Source organism: Pleurodeles waltl, chromosome 4_2 (assembly GCF_031143425.1).
Source record: "Pleurodeles waltl isolate 20211129_DDA chromosome 4_2, aPleWal1.hap1.20221129, whole genome shotgun sequence".
In the NCBI taxonomy this organism is placed as follows: domain Eukaryota; kingdom Metazoa; phylum Chordata; class Amphibia; order Caudata; family Salamandridae; genus Pleurodeles; species Pleurodeles waltl.
Genome location: NC_090443.1, coordinates 449,116,842 through 449,138,133, shown reverse-complemented (window position 1 = coordinate 449,138,133; position 21,292 = coordinate 449,116,842). Strand labels below are relative to the sequence as shown.

The 21,292-nt window shown below is 41.9% G+C and overlaps 1 protein-coding gene across 1 annotated transcript in view; it reads right to left on the bottom strand.

The window, feature by feature from the left end:
• Positions 1-8,573: 8,573 nt before the first annotated feature.
• Positions 8,574-21,292, bottom strand: part of LOC138294158 (hepatic lectin-like) — a 171,490-nt gene continuing 158,771 nt past the window's right edge. Inside the window, exons 8-9 of the mRNA XM_069233344.1 lie at positions 18,474-18,586; positions 8,574-11,008 (exon numbers count right to left, since the gene is read on the bottom strand). Coding sequence (XP_069089445.1) covers positions 10,870-11,008; positions 18,474-18,586 — 252 coding nt within the window. The 3' untranslated portion in view covers positions 8,574-10,869. The remainder of the gene's footprint in view (positions 11,009-18,473; positions 18,587-21,292) is intronic.

Sequence of the window (21,292 nt, the reverse complement as noted above, 5' to 3'; positions counted from 1 at the left end):
AATGAGGTGGGTCGCAGTTTGCAACCCCATTGCGAGTATGGGCACTCACGGGGATGGTGGCCTGCTGGAGACAGCAGACCTCCGTGTCCGTGACTGCTTTTTAATAAAGCAGTTTTTTTTTTTCCATGTGCAGCCCGTTTTCCTTAAAGGAAAACGAGCTGCACTTGGAAAAAAATACCGAAACCTTTAGTTTCGGTTTTTTTCAGAGCAGGCAGTGGTCCATTGGACCACTGCCTGCTCTGAAAAAATATTTTTGTGTCCATTCACAAAGGGGAAGGGGTCCCATGGGGACCCCTTCCCGTTTGCGACTGGTTTACCATCCACTTCAAGTGGATGGTAACTGCGATTTCATTTGCGACAATTGCATAGCATTGCGAGTCGCAAATAGGAAGGGAACACCCCTTCCTATTTGCGAGTCGGAAATGCATTTTGTGAGTCGGATCCGACTCGCAAAATGCCTTTCTGCATAGCGGAGCGACTTTTGCGCCTCGCAAACTGCGTTTTTCGCCGTTTGCGAGTCGCAAAACCCTTCGTACATCTTGCCCTTATTTCCCAAAATTAATCATAAAGTCTGCTGGTCCTGGGCAATTAAACTCTGCTAAAGATGGGAGTATTCATTTTTCTGCGTTTTATTACCCTCTATGACCAGGCCTTATGATGTAATTAGGATATAAGTGTGTGCGCATTAGCAAATTAATTTCCAAAGCTGCTAGATGCAAATATAAAATACCGGGGAAAGTTGAAAGCTAGAAACCATCACTGTAAGTAAAGCTTTCCTGTGCGATGATGCTTTTTGGCAAAACTGAGGCCCGAGTCTTTTGCTTTGCGTTTCATGTGTTCATTTAACATTGAGCATGAACGCAGGCCTGGTGGGCCTTAGTCAGAGAATGTCTGTGGTCACTATTGGTTATTGTTTTCTGTTTGGTGTATGTAGCCTGGATATCTTCTGCATGACACTTTTGTGTTTGCATATTATTAGAATGTCTTGCTGCAGTTATGAATTTGTGCCCTCATCTGGATCCCATTTCATGGCTCAATTCTGTACAATGTATTTCTGTGGCCTGCTTCCAAAGTATTGGCACTACTGTTCGATCCCTTGTGACGAGATACATAGTCCAATCCATTAGATCTCTGTAGATTTCATTTGCAGTTGCATCGTGTTAAGGTTACCTTCTGGAAGCAGCATAAATGCTCATGGGCTGTGGACACTCTTTGATTTAAGGCTGTTAGTGAGATGGTAGTTCCCCTGCATAAATTAGAGATTAACCCTCCAATTGAAACTGTATTTCCAATGGAAAATCATTGTTATTTTTTTTTGTTTACATTATTTTAGGTTTTTCAGTACATAATCACTCAGTTTACCGTGCAGGTGTGATTCACAGAGCTTCACATCTTTATCAATTAAAATTATTTTTTCTGCCTTGTATTGACATGCTCCTTGCTATCTTAATCTTTCTTCTCTCCTGTAGTCACCATTTGTTAACCGGATTACATTGTCTGTTTATTGAATGATGTTCTTAGTATGTGTAAAAAGGGCCGGACAGCTTACTTTTCAGAGTTTTGCAACACGTTGCCTATTTCTTTTTCCATAATATTTAGATTTTTCCAAACCCATCACAGTGATTAATGGCAACCACCTTAGGCGTTTTTTCTTTTCTTTTCAATAATAAGTAAAAGAGAAATAAAAAGGATTTTGGAAGATTTTTTAGGATGCTTCACATAATTGTTTTTTCTGTAATGTACAAAGCTTTGTTCTGAATTTGTCGGGACTATTGAGAAGTGTCATGAATGAAAAAGCAAGATATCACAAAGTGGTCATTGCAGCAGGTGCTGTAGTTATGGCATGAGTAGTTTCTGTTGTGTATGAGCTGTGAGGTGGATGAAATCGACAAGAGATGTAAAAACAGAGGAAATCGAACAGATGAAATGGAGACCAGTAATGTGGCCTGCCCAGCGCTAAGACATCAAGTAGAGTTGAGGTTGAACTAATAATCAGCCTTTTCCTGAATAACTTGAGGAACTTTGCCAGTCCCCGGTTACTACTGCAGCTAAAACCTGAACAAATACTGCCAGCGCCTCAAATAGGATAAAAAAAAACATAGGTGGTAGTATATAGAACATATGTAATGTCTAAGAACAGTCAAGGGAGGGAAGCATTTTCCAATATATTTTGTTGTACAAACCTTCTTGCTTTCTCAAATTTGCTTTAAAATACACTGTTCATCACTTTTTTTTTCTTCAAACTTTTCCTGGAAGAGAACCTACTCAGCACCTCCATATAGTGGTTGGGCTTGTTCGCTTAGTCGGTGACATAACATTCATCCACATCTTTTGTGCCACACCACTTTCAGATATCACCAGCCGTCACTGTTAAAGTCTGACTTTATCATTAAAGAGAATTTTAAAGGACAAAACATTTGAGTTCAAATGTAATTTTCTTGTCTGCCCCTAAACTTATGTTATCATATTTATGAGTAATAATAAGGTAACCCAGTGTTATGCTATGAGAGAGATTGTGCTTACAACAGTGCAAAAACGACTTTGGGAATTTTTCGCTACCAGGACATGTAACATTTAAACCCACATGTCCTACTTTTTTAAATACAATGGACCTTGCCCTGTGAGCCTGTAAGGCCTACCTTTGGGGTGACCTGTATGTATTAAAAAGTAAGGTTTATGCCTCAAAATGTTTATTTTTCCAGGTCCAAATGGTAGATTAAAACTACAGGTCTGAGCCATGTTTTCCAAGGCTTATTTAGTCGGTGGCACAATGAGTGCTGCAGGCCCACTAGTAGCATTTAATTTACAGGTCTTGGGTACACGTAGCCCCATTTATTGAGGACTTACAAATGAAGTAAATGTGTGAATTAGGTGTAGGCAAGGTGTACTATGTTTTAGGGAGCGAGCATAAGCTTTAGCACTGGCTAGCAGGGGTAGAGCTTGCAGAGCCCTAAAGCCAAAAAAACAAATTAAGGAAAATTGGAGGGTTGAAGACAACAACAAGTTTTGGGGACTACCATCCAAGGGTGTGAGGTCTAACAGAAATATAGCGATAGAAAGGGAATATCCAGAGCTCCTTAATGATAGGGTAAGCAAATTCAAAATGACAAACCATTCTCTAAGCTGTGTACGCAACAACATACATTCTCTGCAACCATCCATCTACCACATGGATCCTCGAAGTCCCTGCTGGGGCCCTAGACATTTTCAAGATGGCACTTGTAAAGCACTTAAAGGCAGAACTATGCCACTTCAAAGCACTGTGGGTAACAGGTGTTGGAAGGGATTGAGGAGCCGGGGATATGATATGTGATCTTGGTGCTTGCATATTGCTTAATGCTGCAAAGGTGAACAATTAATTTTACCCCAGAATAGGAGCACTGCAGAACAGTAGAGATTTACATTCTCGTATGTGCATACAGATTTTTACACCTGTACATCATGGTGTCCTAAACTCTGGGGATAAATGACATGCTTAATGTCCTTGTCTCGTTGTTATCAGAAATGTTATTTTAAAATAGCGGAGGTGGTTCAGCATTCAAAAACATGGGGCATAAAATACCGTCCCTAAAGTGCCTCGAAAGAGCGCATCAGTCCAGCTCCGGAAGCTTTGAGAAAGTTTCCGAATTTACCGTGCCGCAGTATTGAGATTTCATGCGACCATATTATCACAGCAAAAATATTGATGACCAAAATACAGGCAAAGTGTCACCACATATCAGTTTGTCATTTCCAATTAACCAAAACTGTTCCCAAATATTAGATTATTTTTATGCATACCACTTATTTTGTCCAGAAACTACTGTGTTTCGTTTTAGTAGAATACATTTTCTCTCCAAGTATTAGCTTGTCATCTGATTTAAGTACTTGCAGGTTTCATTGCCCCACTAGTAACACCCAGGTCTGCCTCACCTGCCCAAGTTGTGCTTCAAGTGCTTATTTACTGCCATCACATACCAAGAAATCCTTTGTATGACTAGAATCGTTCTCATGTGTTCATTCGTAAATCAAAGATTACCATACCACAGTAGCCACTATTTGCCAGCTACTTCTATTGTGCTAAGTATCACCATCAAATGCTAGGCATTGCCACCATGTGTTAATCGGATCACAATCTCTTACCACGGATTGCCATCATTGGTCAAATATCACAATAATATTGCCTGAAATATTACAATCTTATGCCCAGGCGCTCACAAATGCATATGCACCATTACCCATACAGACTAATACACAAACACACATGACAAAATACTCATAGAGAGAAACACTTATATGCGTGCAGATGTACAGTGTATACTTTAGTGCAGTGGTTCCTACTTGTGGTCCGTAGACCCCTTGGGGTCTGCGAAGGCTCCTTAGGAGGCCCAGGACTGCTCAGAAAGTTAAATAATAGTAACAGATTATGTCCCAAGGTTTCCGTAATGACTCAGTGGGGGGGTCCCAGGATTCCAATAATGAATCAGTGGGGATGTCCAGTAATGATAAAGTGGGGGTCCACAGAAGTCAAAAGGTTGGGAACCACTGCTATAGTGCATGCAGTCAAACCCCATTTTTCGTGCTCTGTTTGTTCAGCTCTGGCAGGCTGATACCGTAGGTCTGTCCTAGATTCAATTCCATGAACTAGCTTGCACTACCTATGCACAGCAAAGATGGGGTGGGATTACGCCTTTTCGCTGTAATATAAGATATACATTATCCCAAGTCATCATGAGTTACCACTGAAGGGGCTAGATTTTACATAATGCTCAAACTGAAAATTTCCAAGCACTGTCAAGGGTGGTGCTCATCTTAAAGCTACTGGATTAGGAGCATTGAAGATGGGAGACATTCACAGATGTGCGAACGGGCACGAACGGACCATTAATATCTTTAAAAAAAACAAAAACTTGTGGGCTGGAGATGGCAGTCGTTGTTCTTGCGCCAAGCTTAGGACACGACCAGTCCCTGATAGGACCACAAGGAAGAGTATCCAACATAAACATGGACATTTATTCACTAAAATGCCTAGGGTGTCAGAAGTGACACTATGCACTCGTTGACCCCTGATGGAATGACAGGTGACACTTTGTCTCTTCCTTCGCCCCTCCACAGCTTCTTATTTGCTGGGGTGGATCTGAGGGTAGGGCAAGGACTATGACACAGCAAAAGTAAACATTGGGAGAGACATGCTGTGTTCAGTTTAGGGGCTTAAGTCATGCCCACTCTTGCCATTAGTTCTTTGTTGTGCTTGTCTTAAATGCTTCACTTTTATTGGTGCATTGTGCTAAATGTCCCTCCTCTGCGTGCTAAGTTCCCGTCCAGGGAGCATTCACTAAGAGAACATTTTTGTTGGCCATCACACTATGTTACGCTTCCTTCAATGTGTGATACCCCCCTCCATCCTCCCATCTGGTTTCAGTGTTTCCTTTAATCCGAGCTGCGATCCTTTCTCCTCGCGGCTTGGCCTTGTGCTTCATGTTCAATGGTATTTTTATTTTAACTGTTGATCCTTGTTGCAGTGAAATGATTTCCATAAGTAGGCACTCGAATAGTTTGCAGATGGAAATTGGTACATAAAAATGTGGTTGAAAGCTTCTGCTCCCCAATCACAGTCTGGTTCTTTTATTATACGAGGAATAAGATAAGAGAGAGAGAGAGAGACGCATAATTCATTAAGGGCAGTGGATCTCAACACGTTTGCGGCACTATTAATAGAGCCCCCTGCCCGATGTTTTCACACAAATATGATTCAGACAAGCTGGAACATATGATTTGGGGGAAGTAACCTGTTGCCAACATATAAACCCGGTTATAGTTTCTCAAATGCCAAATGCGGATTTGTGTATGTGCCTCTTCTATTCTTCCAGGTCAGCTGCCTTCCCTCATCAGTACTGTACTTTTTATTTCAGCCATGCAGGCGAGTTTTTAGCTTGCGTGCAAAATTAATCTTCAAACATATCTTAGCATCCTATATTTTTTTTACGAATAGGACCCCTCCCCCATCCCATTCAAACCATGATTATTCAGACCATAGTTTTCCTGCCATTGACCTTCAACTGTCCACGAGAGACTGCATTTCTGACCTACATAACAAACTCTTTTCACCTCATTCGATAAACAGGTGGATGCCAGCATGTAACACTGTCTGCAATGAAAAGCGAGAGTCACAAAATCATAAGTTTTCAAGGATTCTTTTGACACAAATTGATGGACATTCTATTTATTGTGTGGATGTTTGTGTACCAGAGCAATGTAAATATATTTGCCTCTAGGAGCTTTGGGGACTGGCTTACTATTACTCAGTTTCGTCCCCCAACCTTTCATACAAGTTAAGGTGTTAGGCAGTTTAATAAGATAAATAGAAAATAGGATACAACACAAAACACACGTGCAAACAGCAAATGAATAAAAATATCGAAATTGTACTCGGTGTAGAGTAAGGCTGCTGAAAAAAAACTGACTGGGTTAGTTTGCTTAAAAAAACAAAAAGCAAATTGACAGGAGTTTCCATTACTAGAAGGTGGCCAAACCCATTCCCAAGGTAAGCATGAAATAAAATAGAAGTTGTGCCTTAACTAGCCACATTGCTTGCAAAAAATCGTTTTATGTTTCGGCTTTGACGGGCACAACCCATGGTTTTTCCTGTGTTATTGAGGCAGCAGCAGTCCATTTCTCGTAAACCCTGCTCACACAGTTGAGTGAAGTAAATCACACAAGATAGGCTTGTTCAACTAACTTGTGAACTACTGGTTGCTCTGCAGCTACATGTAAGTGTCTCTCATACAACATTAGGGAGACATTACCTTTTAAGGTCGAGCGTAAGCGTTCAACCTTGTGTATACTTTTAGTATACTTCTTATGGCTTAAAGCTTTAATTTGTTTGTTGCAATGTCCTTTAATTTGTTGGTTGCAATGTCCTTTAAAAATTCTTGCTCGCTGGTCAGTTATGCCTTTTTCTGTTTCAGAGCAGTTATCTACAACTGTATTATTCCACTTTGGTTTCTTTATCAGTTGCTGTGACAGACTATTTTTTTTATTTCTTTGGTGCTGCTCTTTCACTGTGGGTTTTTTGCAGTATTCTGTTTCTCCCATGTCACTAACATTTGTTTTGGCTTTATTCCAGTGCTGCAATAAGCTTATTTTACAAAAGAAACACTGTTGTTTAGCTCACTGCTCACGAATGCCACAATATGCCCTTTCTGGTAGAATGTAGCTAAACCTAGAAGCAATAATGTGAAACTTGCTCAGCCTTGCATCGCATCTCGTGTCTCTCTCTCCAGGGTCCCTCCCTGCCAGCACTCACAACATCATCGCACACGGGGCATTGCTTATCTTCTTTATTGGGGACATAATTCTTCTCAGGCTACTCTGCTAGTTGAAATGCGAGGGAAGAATGCTCGCAAGACTTTTCATTATGTTAAAATAAAAAGAAAATACTTTCCCAGCCTTATTTTCCAATTTCTCTTCAGCTGTTTACACAACGCGAGGTAGTGCAGTCATCTTCTCGTCTCTCCTCAAGGGTTGTGATTTCTGAGGTTCGTATCCACCAGTGACCACCAAAACATGACAGGAAAAGAAAAGTTATGACAGGGTTGACCAATTTATGTGGCACGGAAAGTCCAGTTCTGAATTTACAATGCCAATAGCTCTAACTCAAGAAAATGCGAGACCTAATGCATTGCAAATGCTTGTTTTTGCTGTTCTTGCCACTATCTTCATGAACCGAGACTGGGAGTTGCAAGGGCAGTACTGGTGGCACCAAAGAGGAAGCTAGGGGTAGTTGCTTGGATCACTGGTTCCCTTTATTGATACCCAAGAAATAAAGCGTCATTGGAGGAATGCTGGAATTCCTGCAGACCCAAGCTACAAGAAGTGGCATTTCCAAGGAGTTTTCTTTTAAACTTTCATGGCACCAATTTTCACAGTTGTAAGCCTTTGAGGATTAGTGGCTTTATGGGGAGACTACCAGTAGATAAAATCAACTCTTAAAAGAATACCCAATTGATCTTACACTGATCACTGATTCACAATGAGATCCAGTGGCCTAGCAGAACTACACACGTCTTTCATTCTGTATACGTTGAGGGAGGACATGTACTGGACCGCATCCAACTCCTCTCTCATTTCCTCTTTGGTTGTGAGTTTATCAAAAGAGCAGTTTTCCTATTCAGTACAGAAAGGGAAACAAATTGCAATATTTTGCAAAGTAATTTTGTCCACAAACATTGCCCTTTCATTTTCTGAATAAAGAGTTAATTAGTCATCAAATATCATATTTTCATTTGTATTAAATAAACGACGATTGCCCCTAAACAGGTGCTTATTCGTGTCTGAAATTATCAGCTTTTTATAGACAGGTCGTTATTAGTTACCCCCACATCTGACAGTGGCATTTTAGCTAATTATACCTACCCTGTCATAAAATATCAGTTTTTTTGTTATTTGTGGAAAGATGTTTTTTTTAACCTAATCATCAAGTTCTTGGTTTCTAAAATTGGGCTAGTTTGTCTGTTAACGCTAGATATTCAAATTTGGAATATTTTGTCTGTTAACGCTGGATATTCAAATTTAGAAAATACACACCATGATTCGCATTCACTTTTAATGTTTTGAAAATAAACTGATTTTTCCACAAATAGGAGCTTTTAGTGTCTCAAGCAAATACAGACGTCTATCTATAAACATACGTTAGTTATTTCTTTTAAGCACTCTCATTTATCACTGTCTGGCATGGAGATCTCCAGCATCAGATTGTTTTGTGTGCCGTATACAGCTTCATATATCCATACTTACCCATATGCCCTCGTAATACCGTTATAAAGAAGAGACATCGTAATATGGCCACACTCTCTTCAACATGCACATGCATCATTATAGTAGGTCAGGTGTCACTGTAATTTCTGTAGTATTCCCATTGTTCTAGAGATAGTATCCAAGTGCCAGGAAGAGAGATCTTAAAATCATCATTACAGTCATGTGCCATGATTTATATTCATATGAAATAGATAGCCATCAAATGCCAGGAATTATCACGATATGCTATGGATCGCAAAGTCTCACAATCTTATGGCAGGTTTGAAAGTCATATTGCAGGTGTTGACTTCATGAACCAGTCCTAAACACTGTAACATAAAATGCTAAACAATCCGTACTTGTGAGATGGGCATACTTTGACTTGGTTCGAATTAGTTCAACAAGATACCAACCAAAAGCTGCATGAAATGGTAAACAATAAATAGTAAACTAAAACACGAGGCATTGTAATTAGAACCAAGTGCAGCAGTTACAGCAGAATTGCACAACAATGACTTTGTGATCTGTTACATACAGTGGATAGCCAGTTCGTCATATTGAAATAATAAGTGCTGTTTTATGTTATTTGGCGCTATCGTCTTGTTATTGGCAACATTTCCAGATGTCTTTCAATAAAATAACTTTGTTGACCTTTACCCAAACTTATTTATGCGTTATGTAATTGTTTCACCTGTTTGTTGCTAATATCAGAAGGATGCCCATGGAATCTTCTGATGTGTTGAAACTTTCTATTGGTCAATAGAGCAGGCTACAATGACTTCGATTATGGTGGTGTCAAGTACAATGGGGTGGAACTCAGAAAGGTGTGCTTGAAATAAAGTTTTGAGTATCTGTGTGAATTTTTATTTAATAGTTCACAAGTCTTTTATGTAATGTTTGCTTTCACCTGTGTGCATACACAAATATATGATAACACACAGATAAGGCTGCTGTTGGTACTTTAGATGCTGTGGTCGACAACATTACTTTTACAGGCTTGTGGCTGTGTTCCTGTCCTTTTGTTTATCTTTTCAATGAACCCACAAGAACGTATGAGGAGCAAGGGAAGGCGGTGTATCTCACTTTGTTGCCAGTAGTGGATGAGTCCTCTTCAGATGGGGAAACTGCAACTCAACTACAAATCCTTTACAATGATGTTGCTGACAGCGTGGGTGGTGACCATCAACAGTAGAGGGTTGTCGAGCCCAGTGCCAAACCCAGTGGCAGGACTGTAATAAATCAACATTGCCTTTATGCTCAAATTCCAAAGCTCTCAATCATAGCTCATTATTTTGTAACCGGCCGTGACTGAGAGCTCTAGTATTAAGGCTGAAGTCAATGCAAGTTTCTCACAGTGCCTGTCAGTGGGCGAAAAAGGTAAAAAAGAAAACCAAACTTAAATTTTTCGTGTTGAGTGCAAAATCCTCCTGGAGCCTCAACCAGCTCTCCTCTCCAAATCCTGACACTGCTTTCGTGCTGCAGATGAGCAACATGAGAGCAGCTCAGGATTGGCTGGAATGGGCTGCCTCGACGTTCCAGCAGGCACAGGGGGCCTGTGCCTGCTCTCCACCAAGCTGACTTAGACAGCTAGGTGGAGAGGTTTACACTGTGCATGTCAGGCTGGCCTGCTCAAGCCAGCTTGCCAAACTGACATGCATAGTGTAAACTGGTGGAGTGAGCACCAACCCCCTGCTGCCAGTCAAAAGCAATGCCCCACCCCCAAAATGCTCGGACTGGGAGCAGTGAAAAATAAAATGGTAATTATTTTTATTACCCTTTTATTTTTCACTTTTTTCACTTTTTCTGCAATGGCAGTAGGAGGGTGATGCTCCAACGCCCTAATGGGAGTGCTGTTGCTGGATACTGACCACAGTGTATAGCAAGTTCAGCTGTGTGACAATTTAGAGTACAATAATTCACAGTTACCTCTTTATTTGAATTCCAAATGGTGTGTTACAAAGTTGGGTTAGTATTGGACTATATGAGCAGGTGTGCGATTTGTAAGGAAAATTAGACACTTTCTCTTGTGATACTGAAAGGGCAAAGCAACACCCACAAAAGACACATCACACTGTCAAAAGAGGCCAAGTCAGCTTATTCTGTACTCGCTTTCTTCTCACAGAGAGAAAAACACAGGTACGTACAATGCACATCATTCCATCCACCATCAATCCACAGATGAGCGCAGTCTTCATTTTTATTACTGTCATTCGGCTCACCAGGGTTCCAAAACCTAGAAATAAAAAACATCAAAATCATATTTCCACAACAGTAAAGACAGATTTTTCCTTTAATGACCAGAATATTTCAGTAATGCATACGAACGACTATTCTACAAAGCGCCTTAATTAGAGACTGTCCGGCTTCCAGCTGTAAAGACAGATAATGCCTCTACACAGTGGGAATGATGGGCCCTAAAATGTGCAAAACCGGTATTGGGTTGCATGTGTTCCAAATTAGGAATGATCTAAACTGCCAGTTTAGGCTGGACTGTTCCCACTAGAGCAGGGTCAAGGCTGATTTGCAAATGGCTGGGTCAAAACTCTGGTGGTACGGTGTACAAAATAATAATGGACTAGGATGCAGCCACGAGTACTTACCAAAGGCTGTGATTAACTGAAACATTCCACCCATCACTTCTGGGTGAAGGTCTAAGTGGGACGGGTATGCCCAGATGTAGGTCCCATGCACTTTGGACCACAGGAACCAAGCTATTCCTGATTGACAAGCCCTAATAAGGGTGAAACTGGTCTTGGGTTTCTTGTGTTCTGGTTCTGGGAGGACCTGGCCTAACAGTTTCGGACATACTGTTCCCACTGGAGCATGGTCAAGATTGATTTGCATGTGGCTGAGTCCAAACTGAGGTGGAATGATGTGAATGGACAGGGATACGGTCTGAGTAATTAACAGTGACTGACAATAATTAATGCATTCCATCCAACACTTTTTTTTGTATATTTTAGTGTGATTCTGTTAATGGGACGGGTATGTCAAAACATGTTACCCATGCACACAGTGCCTTTTAAACCAAGCTTATACTCGGCTGATAAGCCCTAATAAGGGTGAAAAACGGTCTTCAGCTGCTTGTGTTCTGGTTCAGGGAGAACCTGGCCTGGCAGGTATTGCTGAACTGTTCCCATTGGAGCAGTTCCAAGACTAAATTTTATATGTCTGGATCCAACCTAAGGTGGCATGGCATGCAAAATAACGATGGACTGGGAAGCAGCCCTTATTAATTACCAGTGGCTGAGATTAATTCTAGCATTCCATCATCAGCTTTTTGTAAGTACTACACAACTCACGGGCATACTATTCACCAGCTGTGGATGAAAATAGTTATGCAAGATTAAAAAGTAAACATAGCGGATTTCACATCTACATATGTAGCAGTCAGCAAATCCTCCGTTTTCTTTTCAGTGGGATGACATCTTTCTATACAGTTCTCATTTTTTAAAGAAGTTGTGTTTTTGAGAGGTGATTTTTTTGTGTCTACTGCAGCGTGCCGTTTTATGTATCAGACGAATTGCTTGATTGATAATGTCACAATGTCAGATTCATTCAAAACAACCTACGACGTAATCATTGACAGATTTATGGTAAACTCATTGACAAAAGTAACTTTCCCTTCGATTAAGGCAAAACCAACGACCTGAAAATTAGGCAATATTTTTCAAAGTTGGCTTCCCAAATTGCCTCTATCTTTTCTGTATCTTTTCTTTTCGTGGCCCAGAAAACAACTGCCTTTTTAGAGTTTTAGAAAACTTCGTGATATTTTCATCAGCTTACAAAAGCTGTGGATAAATGGTGTTTGAGCTATGACTACATTACTCAGACTTGCGACATTTTTCTCTTTCCCCTGAGTGCTAGTTGCATCAAGTCTGAGGCAAGAACACATGAAAGTTTACTTTTTGATGCTAACGTTTGGTTAAAAAAAGGGAAGGAAGAAAATACTAACTCGCCCTCTCTTCTGGTAAACTCTGAAGTAGTGAGAAAGTAAACTTTGCCCAATTGCACTGTGCCAATTTTTGGAAATCAATGCATTCATTGCATGTCCTGTAAACACCAGGAAATAAGTAGTTAAGCAATTAGATTTCTGCGAAAGATGCAATCAGAATCATAATTTGGGGACCTACTTAACTACTAATTTGAGTGCATGGCAACCCAAATTAAGTTTTTACCAAGGAGTTACCTTTGCTGTAACATTTGGATATTGCGCTCTCTATGACTATTATCTTACATACTCGCTCTAATCATGTAATTTTATTTTAAGACCAGAGGCTCCGAGTATGTGCATGTCTCCTATTAATGCTTAAAAAAAAAAAAAAAAAAACTGCACAGTTGCATATCAACAGTAGAATAAATCATGTACACCATTCTAAAACAACATGAATGCGACCTATTACTTTATTACATTGTTGCTTCCTGATAAGTTATTTTCTTTTTTAATCTGCAAGAGTTATTAAAGCAGGACTGAAAGGAGTGGTTAATTTACTGGAATGTTTTCCTTGAAGACTTAACTTAATGATATTACTAAATGACAGCAACGTTAAAGGGATACATATTTGTTTTAATGTTTAAGATGTTTTTAAGGTGGTTTGTGAAAAAAAACGGAAGGAAATTTCATTGTAAGAGAGATGCATGTTATAACGAACCAAAGATAAAAAGATTATTGGCATTAAGTAAGGTAATTTGATAACCTTATATCACCATTAACTAAGAACACTTGATGACTTTATTGCTAAGGATAAAGGGACTAAATATTTTGTTGACTGGTTATCCACTGTGTATGAAGCTGGCCTGGTGTGTGGTGAGTACCTATGGTGTTATCACCTTATACCAGGTCCAGGTATCCCCTATTAGTGAGGTGTAGGCAGTGTCTTGGAAGCCAGGGCTCTCTAGAGGTAGCTGTGGATGAGCAGTCAAGACGCATCTAGGAAACATGCAAAGCTTGTCACACAGCACGTACACACCTGAAAGAACCACACAGTGTTATAAAAATAAAGGTACTTTATTATGGTAGCACAAATACTAAAATACTGTGTAGGCAATACTGCACTAGCAGGTGATTAAACACACTATTATGTACAAATTAGAAGTCAGGAATTGGCATAGAAAGCAATAGAAACAGTGAAATAACAGAAAATAATGGAGACCCCAGGGGGAAACCAAACCATATACTAAGTAAGTGAATGCAAAAGTTGGTCCCCCACCCAAGGAAGTGGAATCTATAGAGGGGAGCTGGAGGAACTAGGAACCCCAAAAGGTTAGTACTAGGGTGCCCCCCAGCGACCAGGAGAGAAGAGGTAAGTACCTGTTTTTTTCCCTCAAACCCACAGATAAACTTTGTTAAAGGACTGTGCAAGATCCAACCAAGACTGGAGGAAAAAGAAGATGGATCCTGAGACAAGGGGACCTGCAAATGAAGGGGACCAAGTCCAGTTCGAGTTGGAGTGTCCGCTTGGGGCAGGAGCCACTACCCCTCCTTCTGGATACTGGACCAGGTCAACGGTGAATACCAGGAGTTGGCTATGCAGCACAGGAGCAGGAGAAGAGTTCAAGGAGTGTTGCAGTCGCTGTCCCACATCGGAAGAAGAGTTGCAGTCAGTTAGTGGTGTGAAAAAACCACCAACAAGCCTTGGCAAAGGCAAGAGTCGCAAATGAAGATTCGCAGAACTGCTAAGGACCAGGAAGGTCTGGGGGGACTAAACCCAAGGTGACCCTCAGCAGTGAGGAGAGTTGGAAGGTGAGGAGGCAGCCCCCGCAGGTAACTCACAGGCCGCAGGCACAGGAGTCGTAGTGAGGCCCACTTAGCACCACTGGAGATAAAGTCCCACGTCGCTGGAGCAGCAGGCAGAAGACTGTGCTTTGCAGGGAAGAGTGCTGGAGGCCGGGGTTTACACGAAGCCTGAAGATCCTTTGGAGGAGGATCAAGCAAGCCTTGGTAGCTGCAAAAGTTGCAGTACACAGGGGTGCTGTCCTGCAAGGAGAGGTAAGGGCTCACGGTCTCCCAAGTTGGAATGCTGGTAGAGAGGACCGAGGAGGCTACTCCAGACCACCACCTGTGTTGTAGGATAGTTCCGGAGGAGAGAGGATCCACGCAGCCGGTCGTCATTGCAGTTGGTGCCTGCATGTCAAATCTGAGGACCTACCCAAGAGGGAGACCCTAAATAGCTCAGGAAGGGGGATTGGTCACCTAGGAGGGTGACCACCTATCAGGAAGGGGCTGTGACGTCACCTGCCTGACCTGGCCACTCAGATGCTCCCAGGAGCCTTTGCCCACCTTGGATTCAACATGTCAGAATCAAGTGCCCACTTGGAGGAGCTCTGGGCACCACCCCCGGGTTGTAATGGACAGGGGAGTGGTCACCCCCTTTCCACTGACCAGTTTCGTGCCAGAGCAAGGACCAGGGGTCCCTGGACTGGTGTAAACAGGTTTATGCAAGAAGGGTACCAAATGTGCCTTGCAAAGCATACCAGTGGCTTCGGGAGGCTATTTCCAAAGGGAGAGGGTGTTGCCTCCCACTCCCAAAGGAAATCCTTTGTTCTGTCTTCCTGGGCTTGAGCTGGACAAGCAGCACGAGGGCAGAAGCCTGTTTGTAGGATGGCAGCAGCGTGGGCTGCCTGGGAAAACCCTGCAGACTGGTAGGAGCAAAGCTGTTGGTTGTATGATTCCATGCACTCTGGGGGCTCCTTAGAGGACCAATACTGGCAACAGTTCTGGGGTATGATTCTGACATGTTTGATACCAAACATGGCCAGGTTTGGAGTTACCATTATGTAGCTGGACATAGGTAGTGACCTATGTCCAGTACACGTCAAAAGTGGATTCCCTGCACTCACAAAGTCCAGAAAAATGGAGCTAGAATTCATAGGGTCACCTCTGCTCATGCAGTGGTGCCTTCACACACAGGTACTTGCACCCTGCCCTCTGGGCTAAGAGGGCCTGCCATAGGGGTGAATTACAGTGACCCGGTGCAGTGACCTGCAGTGAAAGGGTACATGCACATTTTCACACAGGCTGCAATGGCAGGCCCGCACCCACATTTTGCATGGGCTCCCATGGGGGCATAATACATGCTGCAGCCCATGGGGAACCTCTGGTGCCCAAAGCCCTGGGGACCAAGGTACTATATATTAGGGACGTAGATGGGGGCACCAGTATGCCAATTGTGTGGTGTACTAAGTCAGGAACAACCAAAGTGAGAGTGAGAGAGCACAGTCACTGGGTCCTGGTTAGCAGGATCCCAGTGAACACAGTCAAAACACACTGACAGCAGGCAAAATGTGGGGGTAACCATGCCAAAAAAGGGCACTTTCCTACACAGTGGAGGAACCCCTAGGTTTCTAATGTTTATTATGAGCATGCCTGGTCCGTATTAGAGCTGACCCAATAGGCTGAACGCAACTTTCATGTTGCAACGAGTAACCGGTTTTGGCGAGAGTTCTATGTTACAGGAAAATAGCTAAGGGAGAAGTTCCTTTGCAACAGCAAGAGTAAGAACACTATTTTGGCATATCTGACTCTGAGAAGAAAGATGTAAAGCGAAAGAAAAAAGTAAGCAAAGTAAGTTCAGCTCTTTCAAATAATTAATTAAAATAAACAGCAGTACAGGCTCCCTCAAAAAAATACTGTATTATGATAAAAGCAAAATGGTTTTCTGTAAAAAATTGTAAAAAAGCTTCCTGTGAAGTAAGGAACAATGTCTCTCTGGGTACCATCTGGGAAGAATATTAAGAAGGACTTACATAGTCAGATGAAGATATCTTACATGACGTTTTATCACAGCATGATTCAGATTATTTACATGATAATCTGTTTGTGGATGAAAATAAGGATCTATTGATACTTCTAAGGCATAGCGATGCTCGAGCCTGGGGGTATTCATCATCCAAGATCTGTAGAATGGTGGCCATTTGACCATGAATCAAGATATATGCATTCTAAAATGCGTATGCCTGTGGAGCCACAGGAAAGAAATGTTTTCAGATCTGAGTGCTCAAGACCAGTAGTACCCAATGGAGAATGTTTAACCCCTGAATTAGCTCCTAAAATGACAGGATAGATGTTGGAGTTCCTGGAATAGTGGAGTGATGTAATTGCTTGGACCTCTCCAGCCTTAGCCCTGCCTCTATGGAAGGGTTGTTTTTGATAATAATATGTAGACTTTATGGGGAAGAATATGGAGACATGGAATGGCAGGGTAATTTTTGGAGACATGGAAGAGATGGTCATAGAGTTGTGTGCCAAACAGGTTGTGGAGCAAGGACTGGCCAACGTGGAAAGTGGCCAAAGGAGGAGCAGGATTTACATGTCATTTGTTTAGAGCTTTTAGCTGGCAGTTTTGCTGTGGAGAGTCTTATGAAGGGGGGAAAGAGAACTTTTGTATTGAGAATGTTCATTGTGTCAGCATTCCGATACGTCAGTCGTTTGAGTGATACAAGGTCAAAGAAATTGATTGAGTTAACATGCAAACATTGGGATTATTGCAGGGAAAAACACATTTTTGCAAGAGCCATAAATGTTCCAGGAAGATTAAATGTTAAAGGGTATTGAAGCTCAAGATTTTTAGCAAATTCCAGTGAGTGGAAATTGAACAGAGAGGTGTTTATTTCATTACAAAGGATATGGGGTCAATTGGGTCTAGATCTCTTTGCCTCAAGACTTTAGAAACAACTTCAGGGATACTTCAGTTAGTGGCTGGTTCCAAAGGCACTCGATGTATTCCGTCAGGTGTGGCTGAGGACAAGGAAATAAGCTTTTCCCCAATTTTCCATGATTTTGAGATTATTGATATAGACGGAAAGATCCGGTACATCTGGTTTTGATTACACCTTAGTGGCCATCTCAGGCTTTATTCCAAATAGTAACAGTTTTGAGTATTTAGATTCCATTTTTACTACTAATGCAGCTGTAACTTTTAAAGCATTTAGCTGATTTCATTGGTCCAAGGAGAGCCACTGGCTTTTCAATGAAAACTTCAGAGTTGTAAAGGTTAGGTAGAAAGTGAGAGTAGCAAGTTACACCCTTAAGCTGCTTTGGAAACATCCTAGTCTTCAGGCCCTGTCTGTTTTAAGAGTTCCTGCTCATTTGGTTCCCGCTCACATATAATCTCCAACACCGACCAAGTCAACCGCATATTCATACTGGCGTCTGTGTCCACTCCTCAGTCCACACCCCCAGGTATGATTATGATGAACATTACTGTTGTGTACCTCACAAACAAATGCACTTCTCAACTTCCCTACAGACCCATAATATCACATCATTATATATCAGTGGCCTGAACAGCCATGTTAAAAGGCATTTCCCTTTATTATTACAATGGTAGCCCCTAGAAGGAAAAAGGTAGAGATTCTATAGAGTTAAATTGGCTGCTTAACACTTGTATATGGACTACTGTATCATATTTGCCCAAGTTTTACATTTGGAAGTGGAATTTATGTTAGGAACGCCTGACAAAATAATCCATGTATTATTTCAGTAAGAACTTAAATTACAAATAATTTCAATATTTACATCAATTTGTTTCCCACCAAAACATATATTTTTCATTTTTGTTTTCCCTTTTTACATATCTCTGTGGCTTTGGGCGATTTTAACTGCAAAACCAAAACTTTTCAGTTAGCTAAATTTGTCAACACCATTACTTACTCACATGCCAGTATGTTGAATGACCCTATGCATGTTGGCTACTTACTTAATAGAGGATTTGTAGTCTGTTCCGTCTATCCATTGCCACTCCTTTTCTTTGTCCATGTCTGTGAGACCAATCCAATACCGCTGGTCCTTAGTTTTGCTTTTGAGGAAGTTCTGTAAAGAATGTGAAAGAAGCCATGAAATTTCAGTGAATGCTTCCATTCATTATAGCAAAAGTCTAGCTCAACACCACTGATCAGCAGTGTAATGTAATGATTTCATATCTGTCAATATACACCCATGCCAATAGCACCAAGCAACCTCCTTGAGGATGAATGTGCACTCCAGAAAAATGCCTGCTTTATTATGTTATTTGTGAGAAAGATTACTTTTATATCTGTCAGTCTTCTACGGCTTCTCTGGAATCCAACTATAAAGGCTCCTACAAATATTGCTCAATTAAAACTTCGGGGGAGTGGGGAGCGTTGGCAAAAAAATCATTGTTTCCAGATTTTCTTTCTTTTTTAATAACCAACTTTATTGTTTAATGTAACAACAACATTATCCACACCACTTTCAGCTGTCGCTGCTATACAAAATAAGTATATCAACTCTGTTACAGACAAGGCATCTAGTCCACCATAAACACATCGGGGGAGGGGAATATCCAATACATTCATCATAACGAGTACAATTCAGAGTGGTTCCACCATGTACCCCAGATCTTTGCATCTTTTTAGGTCATCCTCTGGCCTTGTACACAGGTTTTTCTTGTTGAGCACACCAGTCTACCCCACCACATTGCTGAGACATCAGGGGCAGGCAGGGAGATTTCCACCTACCAGCTATGTCTCTTTTTGCCACAGTGGTGGCCACCCCAGCAACTCCTGATCAGCCCTAGTGCCCCCCCCAACTCCCATAAAGATGCCCAGGAGGAGCAACATCAGTGAGAGCTCCATCTCCCACCCCAGCACCTTCAACAGTTTTTCATCCACTGCAGTCCAGTAACTAACAATAATAGGACAAGTCCAGACCATACACTAGAAATCTGCAGGAGCATATGGACATCTGAAGCATGTCAGACTTGAAAGGAGGTATGCCTTATGGATGCAGCTGGGGGTGTGGTAGGCACCGTACAGGTAATATGTCTGAACCAGCGGCAGTCATGAGGAAATCATGATAGTGTGGGGGGCCATCATAGCATCACACCAATCTTTATCTTCCAGCTGTCCCACCCACTCTTCCCACTGAGCCAGCAGGTGTGTCAACTTGTCAGACGCATTAAATATCAGTGAGCGATAAATTTGGGAGATAGCTCCCTTTGACAATGCACCCGTCAGGATATTTGCTTCTAAAGTACTAAACTCAGGAAGTGTTGTGTCTGATGGAATGTGTGTCCTCAACGTGTGCTGAAACTGTAAGTAATTATGAATTGTGTATGTGATAGGGCATATGTAGATTGAAGTTCCTGAAAAGAGCACATCCGGGTGCTAGACCAAGCACCCCCAACAGGGAGATGCCTATTTTATCCCTGTGAAGAAATCCTGTCAGCCCAGCGGTTTCATGCAGCCACCTCCCCCTCTGTAAACAGGTTTGTTGGTTGATCTTAGAGTCCCAGCTGGAATGCCAGAGCACTGCATACCAACTAAGAAAGACCACTTGGGTTACCTCTAGGAGGGTCCATGAGAGCCAGGCGCCGTATAACATCCCCAGCACTCCATTGAACCCCAGAAAGGATAACTCCACTATGTATACTGGGTCTGACCATCCTTCCTTAAGCCGGTCATTTATAACCAGGGTCTGACATGCTAAGTAGTAGAGGTATAGGATGGCCATGCCTAACCTGCCATCATACGGTGTCTAATGACACCTTGCAAGGGCTAGCTGCTGTCTGGACTTGTGCCTGTGAAAGGATGATGCCAAGGATTACATCTCCCTGAAACACTGCTGAGCCATCAATTGAGGAACGTTTTGGAAAAAGGGCCATCATCTTATATAGAGCAATCCACCCCAACACATTGAGTGGGAGGGAAGCTACCATTTTTTTCAAGTCCACCTTCACCTTTTGGATCAGAGGGGTAAAATTAAGAGTCCAAGTCCACTCAGGATGGAGTGCAACATGGATACTCAAATATTAGAATCTCAGATGCCGCACTGGTATGGTGTCCTGCCACTTCACACATTCATGAGAGAGATGAAGAAGAACCAGCACCTACTTTACATGAGTAACCTGCAGACCAGAAGCCTCTGCATAAAGCTGAAGGAGACAAACACAACGCAGGCCACTCCCCTCAAGTTTGGAAAGAAATAGGAGGACATTGTTGACATACGATCATCATGTCCCGTATCCCACTCCCAGCCCTGTACCTGTGCATCACTGCATATAGTCTGTAGTAGTTTGAAATAGCCACAAAAGCAAGGCCCTAAACCTATCTAAGATAAGTCAGTCCACTGTGTCAAAGGCTTTTTCAAAGTATATTAACAACCGGGACAGAGAAGGCGATTGTAGATCCCAGGATCATGAATGACTCTCACTTCTCAGCGAGACTTCTGGATTAAGGGCGACAATCCTTTTGCTTGTAGGTGACTGAGTCACTCCTATGCCATTTTGAAGCTTTTGTCCTAAACATCTCTTCTCTCTAGCAGTATCTCATCCAAACCCTAAGTAGTAAAGGTGATTTCTGGCAGTCCAGCGCATGGAGGCTGGTGACCTCTCAGGGAAGTCATGGTTTAACAAGTCTTACCCCTTTTCTCTCGTTAGAAATAAGTCTCTTACACACACACACACACACACACACAGGCAATGGGGAAACTGCAGGACAGTTTTCAATACATTTATTGAAAAGACTGCAATCTACAATAAAATGCATGTGCTGCAAT